Raw genomic sequence first — 24,287 nt, 5'->3', positions numbered from 1 at the left:
AGGCCTGTCATGTCCTGCCGTACCTTTTTAAGTCACTAAAGTTTCCTTCTAACGGTACCATTCATTTTCCAGATGAGTGGAATGTAGCCGAAAATTACAAAAAAATACAGCCTCTCTTGCAGGGTTACTTTCCACACCTGTGTTGTCTTTTTATTTTCTTTCTTCTTGTCACTCCTCACTTACCAAATTTGATGCTTCCCCGTCCTTTTATTTCCATCCCCCTCCTGTTACGCTTGATACCTTATTCTGTGAGATATAAGAGAGTATTAGAAGGGCCACTGATTTTCTGAACTTGCTCCTCATATCCCTCCCCTGTTACGGTGGGCGTCCAGCACCCGTCAGACAACACAGTCTCATCCGTCTAGCAACATTCCCTTCCCGCTCCTATCCAGCTCTCTGATCCTTGAGTTCACTGATACCCCCACTCCTTCATGTACATGCGACTGGTCAACTATGGAACTCTCTCTCCCTCAGTTGTACAGTATATATTTCCCTCTGCTTACGACCTCCAGGCTAAGGCAATGTGTCCAGGCAGCTCGAAGTGAACTGATTTTTATCCTGTATTATTATTATTATTATTATTATTATTAATATTATTATTGGAGTTTTTTTTTTTAAGAGCAGCTTTATTACGTGTTTCCAGCTTTTGGCATTCTCTCTCTCTCTCTCTCTCTCTCTCTCTCTCTCTCTCTCTTCTCTCTCTCTCTTTCGCAGAGGTTGCGTGAGGTGACAAAATCAATCTCACCAACCTTCATCTCTTTATCTTACTGTCTCACTTTCTCTCACCAGCCTCCATCTCTGTCTCACTGTCTCACCCACCTACTGTATATCTCTGTCTCACTGTCTCACCCACCTATTGTATATCTCTGTCTCACTGTCTCACCCACCTACTGTATATCTCTGTCTCACTGTCTCACCCACCTACTGTATATCTCTGTCTCACTTTATCTCTCACACTAACCTATATCTCTCCATCTCACTTTTTATCTCACAAACCTCCCTCTCTATCTCACTGTCTCACTTTTATTTTTATCTCACCAACCTATATCTCTGTATCTCACTTCATCTCACCAACCTACATCTCTCTCTCTCTCTCTCTCTCTCTCTCTCTCTCTCTCTCTCTCTCTCTCTCTCTCTCTCTCTCTCTCTCTCTCTCTCTCTCTCTCTCACTTTCTGTCTTATCAACCTATATCTCTTTCTCACTTTATCTCTCCCACCAATCTATATCTCTCAGTCTCACTTTATCTCACTCCCCTCCATCTCTCTATCTCACTATCTGTCTCGCCAACCTGCAGTATATCTCTCTCTCACTTTATCTGTCTCACCAGCCACCATCTCTATCTCACTATCTCACCAACCTCCATCTCCCTATCTCACTATCTCTCTCACCAGCCTCCATCACTGTCTCACTAACTCTCTCTGTCTCGCCAACCCATATCCCTCAATCTCACTTTATCACACCAGCGTCCATCTCTCTGTCTCACTCTCTCTCTCCATCTCTTTGCAGCGGTCATGTGAGGAGACAAAATGGAGCTACTGCCGCATCAACTCCGATTGCGCCTGCGCCGGACTCTACCGCTGCAGCAAGGGCAGGTGTAAAGTGTCGGCCAAGCAGCCAGGTGAGGGGGGACAGTACACCCTGCAAAGTTTTTTATTCGTGTTGTTAGTGGTGGTGGTGTTACTATTGTTATAATTAGTAGTAGTAGTAGTAATAGTAGTAGTGTCACATTATTATTATTATTATTATTATTATTATTATTATTATTGTCGCTAATGGTAAGTAGTAGCGGTAGCTGTAGTAATAATATTGTAAGAATACTGTGCTTATTTCCACATCATTTAGATTATTTCTCAGGGCCATTCCAACAAAAAGGCGAGAGTAGATCAGAGTAGTATCAGTCTAGCTACTATTTTTTTTTTTATACTATTGACTATTTTTGTGCTATTTTTACTCGATTTTAAAGTTCGTTGTTTTATCTAAATAGTACACACCTGGGGCCATCACAACACCGCGTTAAGCTTGTTTCCAGACCTATGCTTGTTTCCAGACCTGCTAGGATTGTTTCCAGACCTGCTAAGCTTATTTTCAGACCTGCTGTGCATGTTTCCAGACCTGCTAGGCTTGTTTCCAGACCCATGCTTGTTTCCAGACCTATGCTTGTTTCCAGACCTGCTAAGCTTGTTTCCAGACCTGCTAAGCTTGTTTACAGACCTGCTGTGCATGTTTCCATACCTGCTAGGCTTATTTCCAGACCTGTTATGCTTGTTTCCAGACCTGCTATGCTTGTTTAAGACCTGCTGTGCTTGTTTCCAGACCTGTTGTGCTTGTTTCCAGACCTACCAAGCAGATCTAATTGGGGTGAAGGACTAGTTTACGTCCGTGCCTACCTGCTTGATGTGTTTTACCTGTGTTACCTGTTAATCGCCTCACTGGACGGAAGGTTAACTGTAGCATAAATGGAATTAGACGTGAGCGTGGCGATGAAGCACGTGTGTGTGTGTATGTGAGAGAGAGAGAGAGAGAGAGAGAGAGAGAGACGTTTTTAAAAGTGAACATAGAAGAACGTTAAATTGGTGGCGTTTTTAAGAAGCACAAGAATGAATTGTAGGTTGAAACTGTATTTGAGATTAATTAACTGTTAATGAAGTGCCATGAACAAGATGGTAGTGAGGAAAATACGGTGAAGGAAAAGATGCTACAAGGAAGGAGGGAAGGAAGGAAAGCGGGAGGGGATGAAGAGCAATGACGAGAAATGCATAAGCGTGGGAGGGAAGAAGACATTGCATGGTAGTATAGTAATTCCGACACTGACGTACAGCTGCGAAACGTGGACGATGCTGGAGAGGATAAAGCAAGAATGAGGGCTATTGACACAAATGTTATCAAAGTAGTGCATGTGGATTTATTTAGATGGGTAGATGGGCAAATGAAATGATTAATGAAGGATGTAATGGTGTGGGAAAAAAGAATTGTGGTTTGGCTAGGCATAGGGTTAGAATGAGAGACTGACCAGGAGAGTGAGATTGGAGTGGGAGGAAAAACAAGGGAGAAATTGTAGGCTTTTGTTGGTGTTTATTATTATCATCATCATCATCATCATCATCATCATCATCATCATCATCGTCATCATCATCATCAAGTAATCACAGGAATAGGAAACTCTCTCTCTCTCTCTCTCTCTCGTTTTCTGTGACATTGGAATACCGATAAAAATAGAACAGTTCCCCTTCTCACTTTCGCCTCTGTATTGTCTCTGAGTCACGGAATGTATATTGAGAGAGAGAAGAGAGAGAGAGAGGGAGGGAGGGAGAGGAGTATGTAGGGAGGTAAAGAAGGAAACTGTGGTGTGTGTGTGTGTGTGTGTGTGTGTGTGTGTGTGTGTGTGTGTGTGTGTGTGTGTGTGTGTAACCTGAGCTACCCTACTCACCTCTGACTCACCTGGCGAATCAATACCCACTGACTCACAGGTAAATCCCAGGGACTTATTCACCTCACACATTTCCAAGTATCTCTCTCTCTCTCTCTCTCTCTCTCTCTCTCTCTTTATATATATATATATATATATATATATATATATATATATATATATATATATATATATATTGCAGAAACTTGACTTCACTGTGAAGAAATGTAAGCAAGTTGACTACAGGAGAAATGAAAATAGAGACAGTAAGTACTTTCGTATATTACATCTGAAGATGTATATTCTGGTAATGTACGAAAATACTTACTGTCTATATTTTCATTTTTCCTGTGGTCAATTATATATATATTTATTTATTGACATATATATACATATATATGTATATATATATATATATATATATATATATACTATATATCCAGCCAAGGAGAAGCAAGATGATTTTCCACTTCATATTTATTTCAGGTGACTAGTTTCAGGGATGCTTATCCCATCTTCAGACCTAAAAGCATTTAAAACACATATTGCAAATTACATAAAGAGAAGTTTTAAAAAAACATTTTAAAATATCCATAAGAAATACAAAAAAGTAACCAAAAAGCATGTGACAATGACTGATTACTATAAAAAATGTATTTTTTTTTTTTTTAAAATAACAGACGAGTAATAAAAGTGAAAGTGTTACCTCTGTGAGTTGGCAGCTAACACTGAAAATCCTGAACACAGTGTTTCATAAAGAAAAGTGTCATAAAGCTTCTGAATCGTCAACAAACCAGTGTGAAGCAAAAGAACCAAGTAAAGAATCAATGAACCAAGTAAAGAATCAATGAACCAAGTATCAAAAGGCTGATTCATCGATACAAAACACTATAATCCTAAGGTATACAACTTTGTTGATGATTCATAGTTATTTAATGAAGGCTTAAGTTTGTGAATGTACAAAGACTCCAAAATTCGCAGTTCCATTCTGTCATTACTACTATGTAAAATACTGAAATTATCCATATTACAAGTATGGCCCATATCGAAACAGTGGTTCCTAATCTCTGACGAAGTTGGGTTAGACAGTGGCAAAGATGTTCTATGAGACAAGCCTCTGTGCTCACACACACGAATTTTGAGGTTCCGAATTGAACTCCCAATATATCTAGCTGTACAGCTAGAACAAGCATATAAATATACTATGTTTAAGCCACTGTGCTCAAACATAGTATATTTATATGCTTGTTCTAGCTGTACAGCTAGATATGTTGGGAGTTCAATTCGGAACCTCAAAATTATTATGTGTGGCTTACACAGGCTACGTCTCATAGAACATCTTTGCCACTGTGCAGCCCAACTTCGTCAGGGAGTTAGGAATATGTTTCGATATGGAGCCATACTTGTAATATGGATAATTTCAGTATTTTATAAGTAGTAATGACAGAATGGAACTTTAGAATTTTTGGAGTCTTGTACATTCTAAACTTAAAAGCCTTCATTAAATAACTATGAATCATCAACAAGTTGGCATACCCTTATACAGTTATAGTGTTTTTGTATCGATGAATCAACCTTTTGCAATACTTAGTTCATTGATTCTTTACTTGCCCAGTTCGTGATTCTTTACTTGAATTCTTTACTTCACACTAGTTTGATGACATTCAGTGAAACATGTATTCAGAGATTTTCGGCAACTCGGAAATACCACTGCTTATTCCTCGTCTGTTAATTTAAACATTTTTATAAAGTAATCAGTCATTAATCACATCATTTTGGTCACAATTTTTGTATTTCTTATGGATATTTTTAAAAATGTTTTTAAAACTTTATGTAATTTTGCAATATGTGTTTTTTAAATGCTTTTAGGTCTGAAGATGGGATAAAGCATCGAAACTAGTCACCTGAAATAAATATGAAGTGGAAAATCATCTTGCTTCTCCTTGGCTGGATATATAGTATAAGATTCCCCACGGGCACCTCAGTTGTTGATATATATATATATATATATATATATATATATATATATATATTGCCAGACGCCTCAATCCCCTTCGGGGTGGTCACAAACAAATCGCCTCCACGTCGCCCTGTCCCCCGCCATTTCACTGCCCCGCTCCCAACTCACACCCCCCTCTCTCATATACTTCTCCACCCCATCCCTCCATCTCATCCTCGGCCTCCCCCTCCATCTTCCTTCCTCCACCTCACTCACATACACTCTCTTCGTCAGTCTTTCACCCACCATACTAGAATATATATACATTAACACACATATATCTCGGAGGGGATAGCTGTTGTCATTAACCTGTTTGTTAAAAATACTCTCTCTAAGCCATAAAACTTGCCATGTGGTGGCAGGGATGACATTGGGTAAAACCTCATCGTAGTGGTGATAAGGATTTTTTAGGGGTGAGGATGACCTTTGATGACGTCATGATTACGTCATGTTTACGTCACCGTCATGGCGGATTGCGTCATGGCTCTTGTGGATACGAGGGACAGTAACTGTCTCACACACACACACACACACACACACACACACACACACACACACACACACACACACACACACACACACACACACACACGTCCACTTTTTCATGGATCAGCTTCTCTCTCTCTCTCTCTCGTATGTATATATCTATCTATCTATTTATATCTGTGTGTGTGTGGTTTGTATAGCCAGCTACTGTAGGCTGATATCAGTTTGTCTTTAGTAATTATCTATCTGTCTGTCTATATATATGTGTCTTTCAATTTGTATCGATATATCAATTAATCTGTTTCTTCCTCATTCTGTGTACCTGTGATAGCCACATAGCCACCTGTCTATCAGGCACTCCGTCTGTCAGTCCATCTATGTATCTTCCTCTCCATTTGTCTTTTCATCTTTGTCATTCCATACCTGTCTACCTACATATCTGTCTGGTTCTCTATCTAAGTCTCTCCCACTCCCCCTCTCTCTCCCCACCATTCACCTCCTCCCTCACAACACACTCTCCCCAGGGAACTCGCGTCCTTTCACCCCGCCAGGGCTTTAATTAATTTTTACCACCCAGTACAAGAAGGGGGGCGGCGGGGTGGATCAGGAGGGGTGGATTGAAAGAGTGGATGGAGGCGGAAGGTGGAGTCGAGTGGGGTATAGCGTGAGGGAGAATTCTGATTTATTTTTTGTATGGAACGTGGGTTGGGTTTGGAATGGAGAGCTGAGAGAGAGAAAGAGAGAGTGAGAGAGAGGGGAAAAAGGGAGAAATGTTTTGATTGTCTTTTTAATTAGTAAGGACCCCACATCCCAAGCTCATTGTTCCTTCTGCCTACCTGCCTGCCTGCCTATCTCTCCTCCTGCTTCCTGCCTACCTCCCTGCCTGCTTGCCTCCCTTTCTACCTGCTACCAACCCATCCCCCTCCCTGCCTGCTTGCGTGCTTGCTTGTAATCCCTCCTCCTTGCCTCCCACCACGCCTGCCTGCCTAACCTCGTGTGAGCTGCCTTTTTTCAACCCCCTCGTACACCTGTCATACTTTAGGGGTTAATTACCTGGTTGTCCATCATTTGTGTTGTTTGCCTCGCCGCCTACACCGCGTTCTGCCTCACCCCTTAACTGTTACTGCCTCCCTGCCTGCCTACGTGCCTGCCTTCCTGCCTTTCTACGTGCCTGCAGTCATTCAGCCTGCCTGCCTTACCTACGATTTGTTCGCATCCGTGCCTGCCTGTCTGGAATCTGCCTGCCTGCCTTACCTACGCCCTATCTACGTCTACGTTTCCTGCCTGCCTGTCTACCCGTCTCCCTGCCTGCCTTCTCAACCATCTGCCTACCGTGGTGCCCGCCTACCCTCCTCACCTACGACCTGCCTTAAATTACCATATGCCTGCCTGCCTGCCTACCTAAATGCCTACCTACCTACCTACGTACTTTTCTGTCTCCCTGCCTACCTGCTTACCTGTCTGCCTCCCTTCCTCCCTACCTTTGCCTGTCTGCCTACTTCCCTGCCTACCTACTTACCTGCCTGCATGTCTGTCTACTTCCCGGCCCAATTACCTGACTACCTATCTAGTTACCTCCGTACACACTTACTTGTATGCCTTACTGCCTACCAACTTGCCAACTTACCTCCCTGCTTACCGACTTACCTGCCTGCCTACCTACTTACCTATTTGCATGCTAGTCTTGTCATTCTTCTTAATTTCACAGACAAGCTGCCTTTACCAGCCTGCATGCCTGTCTGTTTGTCTCCCCTCCTGCCTACTGCACACACACACACACACACACACACACACACACACACACACACACACACACACACACACACACACACACACCTTCCATTCCCTGTGTATAAATGCTATCTATATAACACTTAGATAACCACTGATGTTCTCCATTAACCACTTCTTTGATCGTATAACTTCTATATAATTCTGTGGCCTTTCGATCTATATACAGCAATTTATATAGTCTCTGTGATCACGTAATATAAATTTTCTATGGCCATTTAATAAGTACCTTCTATATCATTTCTTTGGTCACTTTCTATGCACTTTATATGGCCAGTTACTATATTGTATTCACTTTCTCTCGTTACTCTGTTTGTTACCAACTTTCTTTGCAATTTCTATGATCAAATTTATCTGCTTATCCGTTTTCTATACTCTAAACATTCATTTGTCAATCTTAATCATCTATAAGTAATCTTCTTTCGCTCCAGATCCTCTTCTTTCGTCCATAATCCTCTTTTAAATTATCTTCTTCACTTTGAATCCCCTTCTGTTTTCCTAATTCTCCTTCAGTCATTTTTCAGTAGCCTGGATCCCCTTCTGTAATCCTCCAGCCTGATTAAAAGTCGTTTATACTTTCGATCCTCTTTTTCATTCTCAATTCTCTTTGCATAATCTTCTTGTACTCTAAATCCCCCTCTGTCACCCTAAATCCTCTTTGAATATTACTACTGTACTCCTAATCCTTTTTCTTCAAGCCTTAATCCTTTTTAAATAGTTTTTCTGTACCGTAAATCCCATCCTTTCATCCTTAATCCTTTATAAATCATCTTTCCCTACCTCAGTTCTCCCTCTGTTCTCCTTCTGTCATCCTTAATCCTCCTTACTTATATTCCGATCCCCTTTAAGTAGGCTTGGATCCCCTAAAGGCATTAACAGGCAATTCCCTCGTTACAGTTGTGGAGGACAGCATGGGGGCGTGGTACTCGGGCCCTCTAGAAGCGAAGGACCTGGGGGTGTGGAACAGGCGCTAAGAATCCCACCTACACCCACCTACACCCTTATCCTCCCACCAACACCCACCTACACCCTTATCCTCCCACCTACACCCACTTGTATACCTGTCCTTATCTCTGTTTCTTTAATCTTGTTCCGCTTGCATCCTACCTACACACACCCTGATCCACTCCTGCCTACACCCACCTACACCCTGATCCACACCTACCTACACCCTGATCCACTCCTGCCTACACCCTGATCCACATCTACCTACACCCTGATCTACACCCATCTTCATCCTGATCCACTCCTGCCTACACCCTGATGCACACCCACCTACACCCTGATCCACTCCTTCCTACACCCTGATCCACACCCACCTACACCCTGATCCACTCCTCCCTACACCCTGATCCACTCCTTCCTACACCCTGATCCACACCCACCTACACCCCCGTCCGCTCTAGCCAACACCTACTTGCTTAACCACCTGTTCCCACGTATACAATCCTTCCTCCCCCACCTACACCCACCCAGCACACACGTACCCCACCCCCCTCTCCCATACTCTGCCATGAATCCTTGTCCCCCTCCTTACCATAACCCTCTCTCCATCCCTACCATAGTTTCCTTCCATTCTTCCATAACCATCCCTCCCTCTGCCATACCTCGCGTCCTCCCATTCTCCCTTAACCATTCCTCCCTACCCTACCCTGTCCCCTCCCGTGATTCCTTCCCCCTTCCATCCTCTCCCATTCTTCCCTAATTTCCAACCCATCCCTCCCATTGTCCCTCGTCCTCCGTCACACACCCTACCCCCAATCCCCCTCTATCCTCCCTAGCCAAAAGGAAGGAAGAAAAGAAGTGGAAAATATCTAAGAGGTCGAGGGAGGCAGTGGAGAAGAGGACGAAGAGGAAGAGGAAGACTGGCAAAAGGAGGAAGAAGAGGAGGAGAAGAAAGAAGAGGACACAGAGGAATATATATTAAAAAAAAAAGTGAAAAATTGTGATCAAGTAGAAGGCCCAGCAGTTTTATCCAAAGACGTTGTAGGAATCAAAACGATAATAATTAACAAAAATACAATAATGATAATGATAATAAACAGTAATACTAATCCGTCAAATCCTCACTTAATTTGGGATGGCTGGCAAAGAGATTTCATAATTATCAAATATCACATAATTCTTGGTAATGATTTCCTACATGCGTACTGAAATAAGAAAAGAGAGAGAATTATTACACGGGCCATTTGTAATCAACTCCTATTCCCTCTTTTAATCATTAACACATATCCCGATACAGGTAAACACTTAATTATTATTATTATTATGATCACGATTCATTACTACCTTGTTCTTTGGGTACCTGTTTAATAATTATGGATATTTTTTTTTTAGGTATTGTGGAAAAAAAAAAAGTGTAACAGTATTTGAGGGAGAGTTGGAGGACTGGACCAATAGAGTGTTACATAGAGTTATAAACCACACAGACCATGCTGGAAGGAGAAAAAGAGGGAGGGAAGAAATAAAAGAAAGATTGAAGGAAGGCAGAATAAAAAAAGAGGGAGCGAAGGAATAAAAGAAAGACTGAAGAAAGGAAGAATAAAAAGAAAAAAGAGGGAGGGAAGCATGAATGGGATGAGGGGAGGAAAGAGAATAGATAGAAATGAAAAAAAAAAATGTTAAAAAAAGTGTAAGGCAGTAAAAGGAGAGGCCAAAAGGAAGAGAAGTAGAAGAGAGAGAGGAGAAAGAAGGAACAAACTAGAGAAGTAATTATTTAGAAAAAACTGCAACAAAGAAAACAAGGATAGACTTGAAAAAAAATAAATGCAGTAAAAAAATATGAGCTCAAAACAAGAGGGGGTGAACTAAGGTATACAACACATATGTTAAAAAAAATGAATCCCCTAGAGGGGGGAAGAAAATGAACTTTCTCATTTAAATTAGGAAAATAAGGGAGGGGGGAAAGAAATTGAGCTCAGTGAAATTGGGGTAAACTAATTTAAAAAGTACTAGTTCAGTAACTTTCCCTCTGTTTCTTGCCATCAGTGTCGCGACTTGATAAAAATGGAAGAGTTATGCCAACGTTTGAAGAGTTGTTTTAATGGGAGAGATAAGAACAGCTTCGACTCGACATGGGCTCTGAAAAATACCCAGATTGAGCCAAGACTGTTTTCCTTCCCCAGTAAAAACAGCTTTGCAGATATTGTTGTAGCTCTGTCAGTCATCGCCCACCCTCTATGGCATCCAGCCCTCCAGCTCCCCCCGTTATCAGTTTCATATCAGTGTTTTCATAGGTGCATATCAGAGTGTCATATCGCAGGGTAGACTGTCTGCAATCTTTCATATCATCCTCTCTTATCTATGCTGACAATTTTAAGGTAATTTTAGGGAAGCGTTTTTCAGTATATTTTAAGATGGTCTATGATACTGACCCCCGGTCCTAAAAAGGTTTGGAAATAAATAATGCAAAGGTGCTCGGGAAAAATATATTTAAAAAATAATTATTATACTGGTGGACTTGTTTCCATATGTATAACTTATTTTGTAGTTAATCTTAAAAAATGCAAAGTGAAAAAATATATATATACAAATCTTTTTTTATTTATTTATTATGTTGTTAATTAAAGAATGTGCAGGTGATGGATTATTTTCACTCTTGCCCCTTTAATAAGAAAAATAATGTCGCCACCTGCTTTTCCATTTCTCTCACACATATCTCTCTCTAGCATATCTTGTGTGTATATAATAAATGTTGAGTATAACAAAAAGTATAGCCATTTTAGACATATACCTATAGGTCTGTAACAAAAATCCATTGTAAGAATCAACATCATTTTTGAAACTCCAAAATTCAAGGGATTTTTTTTCCCAAAGTGTCTGCCACACAAGCTAGGTATAAATATATATAAATATATATAAATATATTTTGGTTCTTTGTTATAATTTTTGGTTTGCACATGTAAAGCTGGTATATATATATGTGTGTGTGTGTGTGTTAACTGCCTCCTAGGTTCTTTATCTGGAGGCATGTGTTGTCATGTTCTAAAAATAATAATAATGATAATAACAATAATAATGATAATAATAATAATCGTCACTACAAGTTCCTCTGTGTATTTTGCTATACAAGCTTACCCACCTCACCCTACCCTCATCCCCCCATCATGTATGGACCCCTTGGATACAATACACATGGACATACACATACGTCGCGCTGAGAAGTGATGTCACAAAGTCCATTTTCAGTAGATTTTGTGAGCACTTCATAGCACGACTGTACAGATGAGGTCAGAAGTTCCTTTACACATTCTCGAAACTACAACAAAAAGTAACGAAATCACGCTAACCAAATCAGTAACAGTAAAGCGGGTCGGAAAATCTTGTCGTCTCTTCGGAAACCTAAGAAGCGTGAAGGAGGTCTTGACCGTGGCTGTACACTCAGAAATACGGACGTGACAACTGGTTCTCACAAGGACAATCACACATGAGATATACAGTCATCTAAGTACTTTGGGCATTGATATGGACAGTATTTTCTTCAGGTTATTGGGGCACATGGAGTTCGGTGTGATTTTCTGTAATATTTATGTCCGCTGTGTAATGTATGCTATTTTGGTGATGTTGACATTGGACATTTTTGACAGAAGGTATTTGTGGCGTGAAACTGCCTGCGATTAGGTATTTTTCAGAGTGAGGTATTTTGTGTAATGACTCCTGTATTACGAGGTTCTGGTTTTCAAGATTTATGGACCTGGTGTTTAAAGCAAGATGTTTGCTGCATACTGTTGCCAGTAGTATTGTGTGTGAACAGACTGATGTCCACAGTGTAGAGTTGTTCACAAAATGGTATTGTCAGAAAGTTGGATATATTACAGGCTAGTTGTGTCCACATTATACAGTTATTTGCTAACAGTGTCAAGTAGGTGATACGTGTCAGTTACGTTTGCATTATAGAAATATTTGCAAAATGAAAATGTCAGAAATAGGCAGTTGTTATTTGTGTCTGGAATACAGAGAGTTTGCGATATGATGATATTTGGGATTTTGATGATATTTGGGATTTTGATGATATTTTGGGATTTTGGACACGTTTGAAACTTGATGTTCACAGTGTAAAGCACAATGTAAAGTTGTCTGCAAAACAGTTGTCAGGAACAGTGAGGATTTACAGCCAAGTCCACAGTCAGGTGTCCACAGTACTTGATTTGACCGTTTTTCCATATCACACTTATATATACACTAAACATACATAGGTCAGAACAGAAAAATAATAATACTTTTCTTGGTGACTATGAAATATATGTGAAGGCAGTCCATACATTTCCCAGAGTGCTGTACCTATACCCCTAAAATTCTTATATACCGTATATCACTGAACTATACAACACGTCTCATGCAACTTTCTTACACTGAACATGGAGACTTATATTCAACAGGTTTCACTTCAAAGACTCAATGTAGATGCCACGGTTACAGTGTAGATGCCATGGTTTCAGATCCACTTCAAAATAATTCAGAAACTTTGAACATAGAAACTTGCTTTCAAGAAGTTAAGTTCAAAGATTTAGTACAGATGTAATAATTTGTGAAACACTACAGTTCAGAAGCTTACAGGATCACTGTTTCAAAGCAAAAAGCGTTGTTTATAATCTCTCATCTTGGAATAGTTTTGGACCTGTAATTCAAGACATCGTAGAAATACTATTCACAATCGTACTTTAGTGTCAACCCTTGGTAAATATCAAAGAGTAGAGGTAGTGATGCATATCCAAAAAAAAACAATGGTCATTTATCTAATACTGAATCTTTTATCTCAAGATATAACTCAGGATTTTTGTTTAGAATCGTAACTGAAACTCCAGTCCGTAAGTTTAAACTAAGAATCTATTTCACGCTTAATAAAACTTTGACTAGAAATTCAAGTTGGGACATTGAAAGTACTGCGTAGTTTTAAGAACTAAGATTCAGAAATGTTAAAGAATTAGCAAATTAATCACAGGTATCAAAGTTTGTAGCTTGACTTTAGTACTTGTACTGAATACAGTGAAATGAAGCTGAAGATTGATTTGTTACAGAAGTTTGCAAGTTTCGAAAACATGACAGAAACTGAAATTTTAAAAATGAGTTGAAAGGACCATAACTTTAGAATAATGTGGATATTTAAATAGATATTCAAAATGTAGATTCAAACTGGATTTCCTCGGACAGTAGAAAATAAAGACTAAATTTTATCTTAGAAGTATTGAAAAGGAATCTAGTTATTGGTAACATAATCATAACCGGAAGCTGATAAAGAAAAAAAAAATGACGTGATGGCACCAATCAGTCACAGTAGTTCTAAATGTAACAAGGTAACTTTTATTATACCATCTGAGAGGATTGTCAGACATAACGAGTGAGTAAAAGGATAGGTGTGTGGAAAAGAAAATGGAAAAACAGCTTATAAAGGAAATTGATGGTACTTTTTTTGAAAACTGGCCCCATATCAAAATAGGACCTATCCGTCACCACTACCAAGTCTTCCGTTTCTCGTAAGAACAATCTCGTATACCGTAAGATTATCCAGACAGCTGCTAATTGTCCTCACGTCGGCTGGTCATTTGGATATCAGTTGATTTGATTGTGAGTTACGTATTCTTATGTAATTTTGTTTAATGATTGCCAAAAATTTGACTCGGTTGATTATTCTGCTGAGTAAATGCTAGTTGACTTTTTAAAAGGTTACATCATTTGTCTGCTGTTTCACTAGATGTCCACTCATTATATCCGTTTATTATTCAAATATCACTAAATTATTCAAATGTCAGTTAATCGAATGTCAGCTGATTATTTCTGTGTTAGCTGCCTTCGTACATCAGCTGGGGATCCAAATGTCAGCTGAGTATTATTATTATTTTTTTTATTAATTATAGGGAACAGGACCATCTTTTTGTTATTTTTTTTTTTTATTGCAGAACAAGTTATCTATACATATTTATTTTTCATTATTTATACTTTTATTATTTTACATTTAGTCTTCTTACATGGTTTATGGTTTCTTTATTGAATTATTATTATTATTATTATCATCATCATTTATTATCATTATTATTATTATTATTATTATTATTTTATTATTATAAGTTGAAAGTTCAAGTGTTGTTATTTATCGATTAATTAATTTATTCTTTATTTTTCCCTCTGCCTTTTTGCTTTACTCTCACCCACACATTCCATAAGCAATAAAGACCAAAGCACCAGATTCCTGTCCTTCCCTCCTTCCTTCCTTCTTTCCTTCAAGCATTCTCTTCATGAAGTCATTCCTTCCTTCCTACGTATTTTTTTCTCTCCTTCCGTCCTCCCTTCCATCTTCCTTCCCTTCTCTCCTTCCTTCCTCTTTCCCTCCCTTCTGTCCTTCCTCCCTCCCTCCTTCCTTTCCTCCCTTTTCCTTCCTTCCCTTCTCTCCTTCCTTCCTCTTTCCCTCCCTTCTGTCCTTCCTCCCTCCCTCCTTCCTTTCCTTCCTTCCCTTCTCCTTTCCTCCTTCCCCTTTCCCTCCCTGCTTTCCTTACTTCCTCCCTTTCTTCCATCCTTCCTTCCTTTCTTCCTTCTCTGTAGGCTGGTCTTTCTCTCCCTGATCATCCATCTTCCCTCCTTCCATCCTACCTTCCTTCCTTCCGTCCCTTTCTTATGCCTTTTTCGCTTTTCCTTCCTCACTCTTTCCCCTCGTGCATTTCCCTCTCTCTCTCTCTCTCTCTCTCTCTCTCTCTCTCTCTCTCTCTCTCTCTCTCTCTCCTCTCCGTCATTACCTCCCCCCTTTCGTCTGTTCTTCCCTCCCTCATTTCCTTTCTACTCCCTTCTCTCATTTCCCTTCCTCCCTCACTCCCTCTCCTTCTCCTTCCCTTCCTCTTCCTCCCTCTCCTTCCTCTTCCCTTCCCCTCCCTTTCATCTTCCCTCTCCTCTTTCCTGCCCGCCATTCCCTCCCTCCCAGTTTTCCTCCATCCTTCCCTGTCTCCTTCCCTCCCTGGCCCCGCCGTAGACTGGTAACAATGTGTGTAGGAGGGTGGGGAATGTGTGTGTGTGTGTGTGTGTGTGCGTGTGTGTGTGTGTGAGAGAGAGAGAGAATGTTATCGTGCCCGCGCGTGTAAGAGAAAATGTTCGTGTGTGTGTGTGTGTGTGTGTGTGTGAGAGAGAGAGAGAGAGAGAGAGAGAGAGAGAGAGAGAGAGAAATAAGAGAGTTAACGACCACATCCCAAAGTGAGTCCCTAACCTGAGGCCCAAACGACCTTTCATTGTGGTGGTCGTGTCCGTAGTCGTCTGTGGTAGTTGTGGTAGGCTTAAAAATTGTGGTAGGTCTGGTAGAATTTGGTAGTTGTGGTAGGTTTAAAAATTGTGGTAGTTGTGGTAGGTCTTAGTTGTGGTAGGTCTGGTAGAAAGGGGTAGTTGTGGTAGGTTTAAAAGTTGTGGTAGGTCGGGTAGAATGTGGTAGTTTTGGTAGGTTTAAAATTTGTGGTAGGATGTGGTAGTTATGACAGTTGTGGTAGTTATGTCAGTTTTCCTGGTGTGTTAGGTCTGATATATTGCGTCATTGTGGTAGTTGTGTGGTAGTTACGTTCTTCTCACGCTGTTATAAAATTTCACTGTGTTCTTCAAAGTTCCTCCAAAAACAGACAGACATCGAGGCTAATACAAATATACGAATGGACTGTGCTGTGGGAAATAAAGAATAAAGGAAAATAAATGATAAAGAAAATAAGGAGAATTCAGCCTGCCTCGTTCAAAGGTGATTCTTTTCTTTGTTTTCTTCCTCTTCTTCGTCTTCATTTTCCTCCTCCTCCTCCTCCTCTTCTTCCTCTTCTTCTTCTTCCTCCTCCTCCTCTTCTTCTTCTTCTTCTTCTTCTTCAGTCTGCCTCTTTCAGTGTATTCCTCTTTTTCTTACCTTTTTCCTTTTTATGTATCTTCTTAGTCTTCTTCATCTTCTAACCGAGTAAGAGTGATGTGTACGTGTGTTGGAATGGTCGCGAGTTCAACCCCACTCAAAAAATAATAATAATAATAATAATGATATAATAATAATAACATGCCGTATCGATGAAGCTGATTGGGGAGGGGGAGTGTAGAGTGTATCAGTTAAGTAAAATCGTCTGGGTGTAGCAAAAATAAAGATGGCATTGAGGTGTAGGAGTTAATGTAGTAGTGTATTTTTTCTTCTATTCAGGTGGTTACAGATGGTCGATAGATAGTCACAAAAAGGAAGGTGGTCTGGGTGAATTCGTAGACAGACGAGGTTTGAGATTTTTACGAAAATATGCCGTTTTCTTTAGTCCGAAATTGTCGATTTTTTGTAAATTTTGAAGATGATGGAGGTGATGATGATGATGATGATGGTGATAGTAATGATGATGATGATGGTGATAGTAGGTCAGTATAAAGATGATGATGGTGGTGGTGATGCTGATGATAGTAAGTCTTTAATAATAATAATAATAATAATTACACTAAATTTAAACGCTACTGCAGGGTGAACTTCGACATTTCTCGTTTGATATCGGCTCGTTTTTGCTTCTCTTTTTACACCAACCGAACGTTAAATTTCAGAACAGCTGGTTTGTTCTCAAGTAGTTCACATAGACAACTCTTGTAAATATATTAAAAAAAAATAGTAAATGAATAAAAAATAGTTATATAGTTATGAAAGTACCTGATCCAACTGTAAATAGCTTCGTTCATGCGTAGGTCCGCCGCCATTCGTGTAGTCTTAGGTATGTTTGTATTTAAAAGGCCGATCCATTCTGGGAAAAGTCGAGTTCAAGCGGGAAAACCGTTGGCTCTGTTTAAACCGTCGAAATAAATTTAGAGCGTCGATTCGGTGTGAAAAATGGATTATTATTATTATTATTATTATTATGTATTTATTTATTTTAAGTAGAAGTTACAGCCCAGCGTCTGCAAATTTTTCCTTTACAAAGAAAACGGAACATAGTCCAGTTCAATATTCGTTCACTTTTAAATGCGACTCGTGGACTCTTGCGTTTAAAAGACGTTATTTGCGTTGACTGCGAGGGATTATTGTGGATTATAGTTACGGATTATCATTGTCGATTATACATAGGGATTAGATTATTTTGGATTATTATTAGGAATCAAGATTATAATTGTGGACCGTAGTTAAGGATTAGATTATTTTGGATTATTATGAAGGGTTATTTTTTTAAGTGTGGATTATTATATGAATATTGTTAGGGATTATTATTTTCGAGTACAATTTGGGATTATTATGGATTAATGTGGATTATAGTTTCCCTCGTGGTTTGAAATCCCACTAATTCAGCATCCCAGTTTAACCCTTTCAGCCCTATGACCATTATTTATTTATTTATTTCTAGCTATCCAGACGATTTTCCTCAGCTCATGGGGACGTCTTGTGCTGAAGGGGTTATCGAAGGCTGACTCTAACCCCTCCAGGCCGAAAAATCCCTCTATCCAGCTGAGGAAAAGCGTCTGTGTGTAGCCAGGATAGAGTGAGGCGGAAAAGATAGCGAGGTAGAAAGGATAGAGTGATAGAGTGAGGCAGAAAGGATAGAGTGAGGCAGAAAGGATAGGTGAGGCAGAAAGGATAGTGTGAGGCAGAAAGGACAGAGTGAGAGAAAGGATAGGTGAGAAAGGACAGAGTGAGGCAGGGATAAGAGCGAGGATGAAGGGGTTAAGGGAAGGATAGGCAAGACTGAAGATGAGGGAATAAATGGCAGAGGAAATTAATCACCCATTTCACCATATTTACTGTAATTATCGTTATCTCCGAATGTTCCTCTTCCATCATCGTCATCATCATCACTACTAATCTACCCGTGCTGTTCGTCATCATCATCATCATCATCATCATCGTCGTCGTCGTCGTTTGTGAGCTGAAATTAACGAGGTAGACAAACGTGTATGGAAAATAGACACGCAAAAAATGTGTATATAGATTAAGATGTGGGTAATAGTATGTATGTGGATAAGGTGGAATGTGGATGTGGATGTGGATTGAGTGTGGATCGTAATTGCTTGCTCCAGTGCGGGCTCAGGCGCTGGGGCAGGCCTGGGGGGTGAGGAGGTGGTGGCCGAGTGGATAACGGAGTGGGACTGGGGGTATAAAGACCACGAGTTCGAATCCCGGCTGTGGCAGGAGGAACAGTTTAAGGGTTTGGATGTCGTTCATACCATTTCCACTTCTGTACCACAAGGCTCCATATGCGTCATTTTAAACACTCACCCGCTAATACCAGCACACCAGGCCTGAATGGGGTATCCCTAGCGTATCACAGAACGGTCGGTCGGTGTTAGCGCTCAAGTGGTGACGCGTGAAGGTGTGTAGCGCAATTTTCCTATTGTGTGGACCTCGAGAACGGGCATTTCTACGCTGTGCCCAGAACTGAATACATAAACAGAAGAGAAATGAAAAAGACGGGATTTGTAGAGATGGTTTTAGATTTGTGTAGAGTGAAGGACTGAAGTTAGAAGTCTGGAATGGTAGGAACAGTGCCTATCCTCTTCATTTCAGGCATAAAATAGTCCATCTCTCCTTGACTGTTGAGCTGTGACGTGAGATCAACACAAGAACGCGATGCTTTTGAGAGCGTCCAGGGTGTGAAGGGGTTAATGAAGGCTGTATCAGGCTGTATGTAACCCATCAAGCTAGAAAAGTCTCTCCCAAGCTGAAAAAAAATCGTCTAGGGAGAGTTAACAAAGAGTAGAAGACGTTATTGAATTGTGGGGTCGAGGTTTGAGAGACAGAAAGAAGTTAGAAATCAATACACGTAAGGTTAGAAAAAATTAGGACGAGAAGCTTAGCCTATCAAACTGCTATTTTCAGTCATGTCTGTGAAAAACCCGTATGACAAAATGTGTGTGTGTGTGTGTGTGTGTGTGTGTGTGTGTGTGTGTGTGTGTGTGTGTGTGTGTGTGTGTGTGTGTGTGTAAAATTTCCACCCCAATCAGAACTAATCGAGCCGCATAGTCGAATAAAATCGCCCGTCAATGTGCCAGAGCGAAATTACGGACGTCAAAACCAGCGTACAAAAATAAAATATTATACAGTGCACTTAATCTCAGGCTCTTGCGACTCACTTTTACCTAAATAAAATCACTTAATCTCAGGCTGACTCAGGTGAAGAAAATCGCCTGACATCAGCATGGCAAGATTACTCCCGACCTTGAGGGGAGATGATGTAAACTCTTAGGCTTGTGCAACTCCTTCTCGCCTGAACAAAAATTCGTCTGGTGTTAGGTGGGATGGAGTACGAGGAAGTGCAGACACGAGAGGATGAAGAGAAACTAGCAAGATTAGAAAAAATAATAGACTGAAACTAGGAATGAGGTAGTGAGGAGTTAGAGGCGAGGTAGACAGCCATAGAAGTTACTGTTTACGAGGTCTGTCCAAAATGATAACTATCTTTTCAAAAAAAACTAATTTATTGCTTTACTTACAAGTTTATCAGACTTTTCTCCTTCCAAATACTCCCCTCCACTGTTCATGCAACGTTCCCTTTTTTTTTTTTTCCCTAGTTCTGGGGCGCGTCTACAGGGAATTTGGATGGCAGAGTTAGAGTAAAATGTGTAACTAAGGATGGAATTAAAAGGAAGTTAGAAGCGAGGTGGATACTGTGTGTGTGTGTGTGTGTGTGTGTGTGTGTGTGTGTGTGATTAACCGGTACGGAATGATAATGAAGTTAGTTTTAGTTATTGGAAAGTTATTCTGCAATTATTCATTCTGCACTTATTCCCAGTGTTCTTGCAGTTATTGGCCAGTTATTAAAGGGTAGGTAATCGAGATATTTTGTAGTTATTTTCTTTGTCCTTGTAGTTATTGGCCAGTTATTTTTAAGTTTGAAGTTGAGTAATTTCATAGATATTCCTGGTGTTTGGTAAATCTCGTAGTTATTCCCAGTGATGTAGAGTTATTGGCTAGTTATTTTAAGACTAGTTATTCCATCATTTATTCCTGGTGTTCTAGTAGAGTTATTGGCTAGTTATTCCCGGTGTTCTTGTAAATGCCGTAGTTATTCTCTGGTGTAGTTATTGGCTAGGTATTTTCAGGCTAGTTATTCACGGTGTTCTAGTAGTTATGTGCTAGTTATCTTAAGGCTAGTTATTCTCTGGTGTCCTAGTAGAGTTATTCGCGAGTTAGGCCCTAAGTTACGCCTCAGGGGGTGCCAGTGAAGTCCCCACAGAGGCTAAAATCAAAGTCTTCCTTACGCTAGTGATGTCAACTACCCTGCCGTGGATGTCACCTACCCTCACTACATCACCCTCCTCTGTGATTGAGTTTATTGTTTTTTTCCTGTTTTTTTTTAAGTTTTTGTTTATTTTTCTGTTTTGTGGGTGTTTTGTTTGGGTTTGTATGTTTGTGGAGGTGAATGTGTGTGTGTGGGGGGGATGTGGGTGTGTGGGATGGATGGGGGTATGTGTGTGTATGGGGGGGGATGGGGGTATGTGTGTGTATGGGTGGGGGATGGTGTGTGGGATGGATGGGTGAATGTGTGTGTGTGGGTGGGTGGGTGTGTGTGTGTGGATGTATGTATGTGTGTGGGGGGGTTTTGGGTGTAGGCTATGTGTGTGTGTGAATGGGTGGGTATATGTGTACGTGGGGGGTGTCTGTATGTGTGTGTGTGTGTGTGTGTGTGTGTGTGTGTGTGTGTGTGTGTGTGTGTGTGTGTGTGTGTGTATGCTTCCTAGTATTTTTCCAGAGCCTGTTTGAGTTTCGAGGCTTGTTGGTTTCAGTTCAGGTCATCAGGTTTCACTGATTTCTCACTGAAGGTTTTGTTTTAGTTTCGAGGTTTCGTCTTGAGGTTTCATTTTACGTTCGTGGGTTTCAGTGCAGTTTTTGGCCCTCTTGGTTTCTATTTTATTATTATTATTATTATTGTTATTTGTTTTTACTTTATTGTTTTCTCTCTACGTCCCCTAGGTTTCTCTCCAAGTACCCAATTTTCTCTCCAGGTTTCTAGTGTTCTCTCCAGATGCCTAAATTTTCTCTCCAGGTCCCCAGGTTTTCTCTCCCAATCCTTAATTTTTCTCTCCAGGTCCCCAAGTTTTCTCTCCAAGTTCTCAAGGTTTCCCTCCAATTCCCAGGTTTTCTCTCCAGTTAGATCCCCCATTTTCTCTCCATGTCTCCAGTTTTCCCTCCAAGTCCCGGTTTTCTCTCCGTGTCTCCAGGTTTCTCTCCACATAACCGGTTTCAGGTTCGGGACTCACACCCCTCCCCGCCCTCCTACGCCCGATTTTAGGTAGTTCACGCCCGATTTTTGGCATTTCACGCCCGGTTTTAAATACTTCACGTCCGATTGTAGGTTATTTCACGCCCAGTTTTTAGGTATTTCACGCCCGGTTTTAGGTTATTTCACGCCCGATTTTAGATACTTCACGCCCGATTCTAGGTACTTTGACGCCCGGTTTTAAGTATTTCACGCCCAGTTTTAGGTTATTTCACGCCCGATTTCAAGCGTGTCACGATTTTAGGGATTTAAAACCAGATAACAGTAGTATTAGGATCATTAAAGGAAATTCTCATCCAGATTTATTTTTTTTATTTTTTTTATGCAAGGAAGAAAGAACCCAAGGCCAGAAACCGTTTACCCAGATGCGATATTTTCTGACGTATTTTTCTCGTGGTTCAGTTGCAAATTCTTGAGACTTTATGGCGGAGTTTGGTTGTCTTTGTGTCTGGTATTTTACTGACCACGTGATCTAATCCAGCTTAATCTTATCCTTATCCAGCCTCACTTAACCCAGCCTGACCTATTCTCTCCTATCTTCCCCTGACCCGACCCAGCCTAGCCTAACGTGACATCGTATTCCATGATATTCTGTCCCCCTGTAACCTAACCTAATCTAATCTAACCCAACCTGACCTGACCTAACCTGACCTAACGGCCTAACCTAACGTACCCTTACCTGACCTAACCTAACGTACCCTGACCTGACAACCTGACAATCTGACCTGACCTGACCTAACCCGACCTGATCTAACCTGACCAGACCTAACCTAATCTGACCTGACCTAACCTAACCTGACCTGACCTCACCAAACCTGACCTGACCTAACCTAACCTGACCTGACCTGACCTAACTAACCTGACCTGACCTGACCTAAAGAAACCTCCGTCTATCCAGACCGGCACTAACCTATCCTCACTGTAAAACTAACCTAACCCAGTTGAACCCAGCCTACCTTCACTTAATCTGGCCTATGCTTATCTGACCACACCTATGTCACTATAACTTGACCTAATCTAACTTACCCAACACAGACTAACTTAAGCTTACCTAACCCAGCTTAAGCCAGTTAGCATATCCCACCCTAACGATTTAAGCTAACCTATTCAGACCAAACCAGTCACATGTAACCAAATATAACTAACCCAACCCAACCCAACCCAGTCCAGTCCAGTTCAGTTAACTCGTGTTCATCCCCAGCCCAGTCCAGGCCAGCCCAATTCAGTTTACTCCTGTACAACCCCAACCCAGTCCAATCCAGTTCAGTTTAGTCCAATTCAATCCCAACCCATCCCAGTCAAACCCAGTCCAGCCTAACGGCTTAACCCAACCTAATCCAAGCCAGTCTAACGCAACCCAGTGTGATCAAACCCAGCCTTATATAATCTAACCCAACCCAGCCAAACAAAAACCAAACCAAATCCAACCCAACCCAATCCAGTCCAATCCAACCCAACCCAATCCAACCTAACCCAACCCAATCCAATCCAACCTAACCCAACCCAATCCAATCCAACCCAATCCAATCCAATCCAATCCAACCTAATCCAACCCAATCCAACCCAACCCGACCTACCTAACTTCCCTTATCCTAACCAAACCAAACCTAACTTCACAATCCTAACCCAACCCAACCAACCAAACCAAACCAAACCTAACAAACCAAACCAAAACAATCCCAACTCAACCAAACTTCACCTATCCTAACCCAGCCCAACCTACCTAACAACCTAACCTGACCTCACCTGACCTGACCTAAGTGATCCAACTTACAGAATCTTTATAAACAAGAGAGCTTCCATTATCAGAGTACCTTATGTGTGTCTTCCAGTGTTGATTCTCTCTCTCTGTCTCTCTCTCTCTCTCTCTCTCTCTCCCCTTCATTACTTCCTTTTTTTCTCCTCTTCCTTCATTCACTTATTCATTTTCTTCTTTCGCGTTTCCCTTTCTTCATTCTTCCATTTTTTCCTTTCATTCATAAACCATATATATCATTTTATATTTCCTTTTCATTCTGTCTCTTGCTTCCTTCATTCTTTCCCTCTTTCCTTCATTCCTTCTTTCCCAGTTCCCTCGTATGTTAGTTTTCCCTTGTCATTTTCTTTGTATTTATTCTTCTCTTTCCTTCATTATTCCTTCTTTCACTCGCTTCTTTCATTTCTCATTTCCTTCCTTCATTCTTTATCGTACTTTCATATTTAGCATCCTCCTTCCTTCCCTCCTTCTTTCCATCACTCCCTAACTTCCTTCCTTCCTTCCTTCTTTCCTTCCTTACATCTTTCCTTCCTTCCCTCCTTCACCTCTTCATTCATTCATCAATTTCTGGTTCGATATTCTCTCTCTCTCTCTCTCTCTCTCTCTCTCTCTCTCTCTAAGCTTACATTCAAGATTATAGGAAAAATTAAGAGGCTGTTTCCTATAACGTACAT

The 24,287-nt window shown here is 40.7% G+C and overlaps 1 protein-coding gene across 1 annotated transcript in view; it reads left to right on the top strand.

Annotated features, from left to right (window-relative positions):
* The window catches only part of LOC145402213 (uncharacterized), a 133,063-nt gene extending 124,399 nt beyond the window's left edge, over positions 1–8,664 (top strand). Inside the window, exons 5-6 of the mRNA XM_080274330.1 lie at positions 1,508–1,619; positions 8,581–8,664. Coding sequence (XP_080130456.1) covers positions 1,508–1,619; positions 8,581–8,657 — 189 coding nt within the window. The 3' untranslated portion in view covers positions 8,658–8,664. The remainder of the gene's footprint in view (positions 1–1,507; positions 1,620–8,580) is intronic.
* Positions 8,665–24,287: the final 15,623 nt, after the last annotated feature.

This window comes from Coenobita brevimanus, chromosome 57 (genome assembly GCF_032717465.1).
Source record: "Coenobita brevimanus isolate Jiangsu-jjx chromosome 57, ASM3271746v2, whole genome shotgun sequence".
In the NCBI taxonomy this organism is placed as follows: domain Eukaryota; kingdom Metazoa; phylum Arthropoda; class Malacostraca; order Decapoda; family Coenobitidae; genus Coenobita; species Coenobita brevimanus.
Note: the sequence above shows the minus strand (reverse complement) of the source record. Positions and strands in the feature narration are given on the sequence as shown.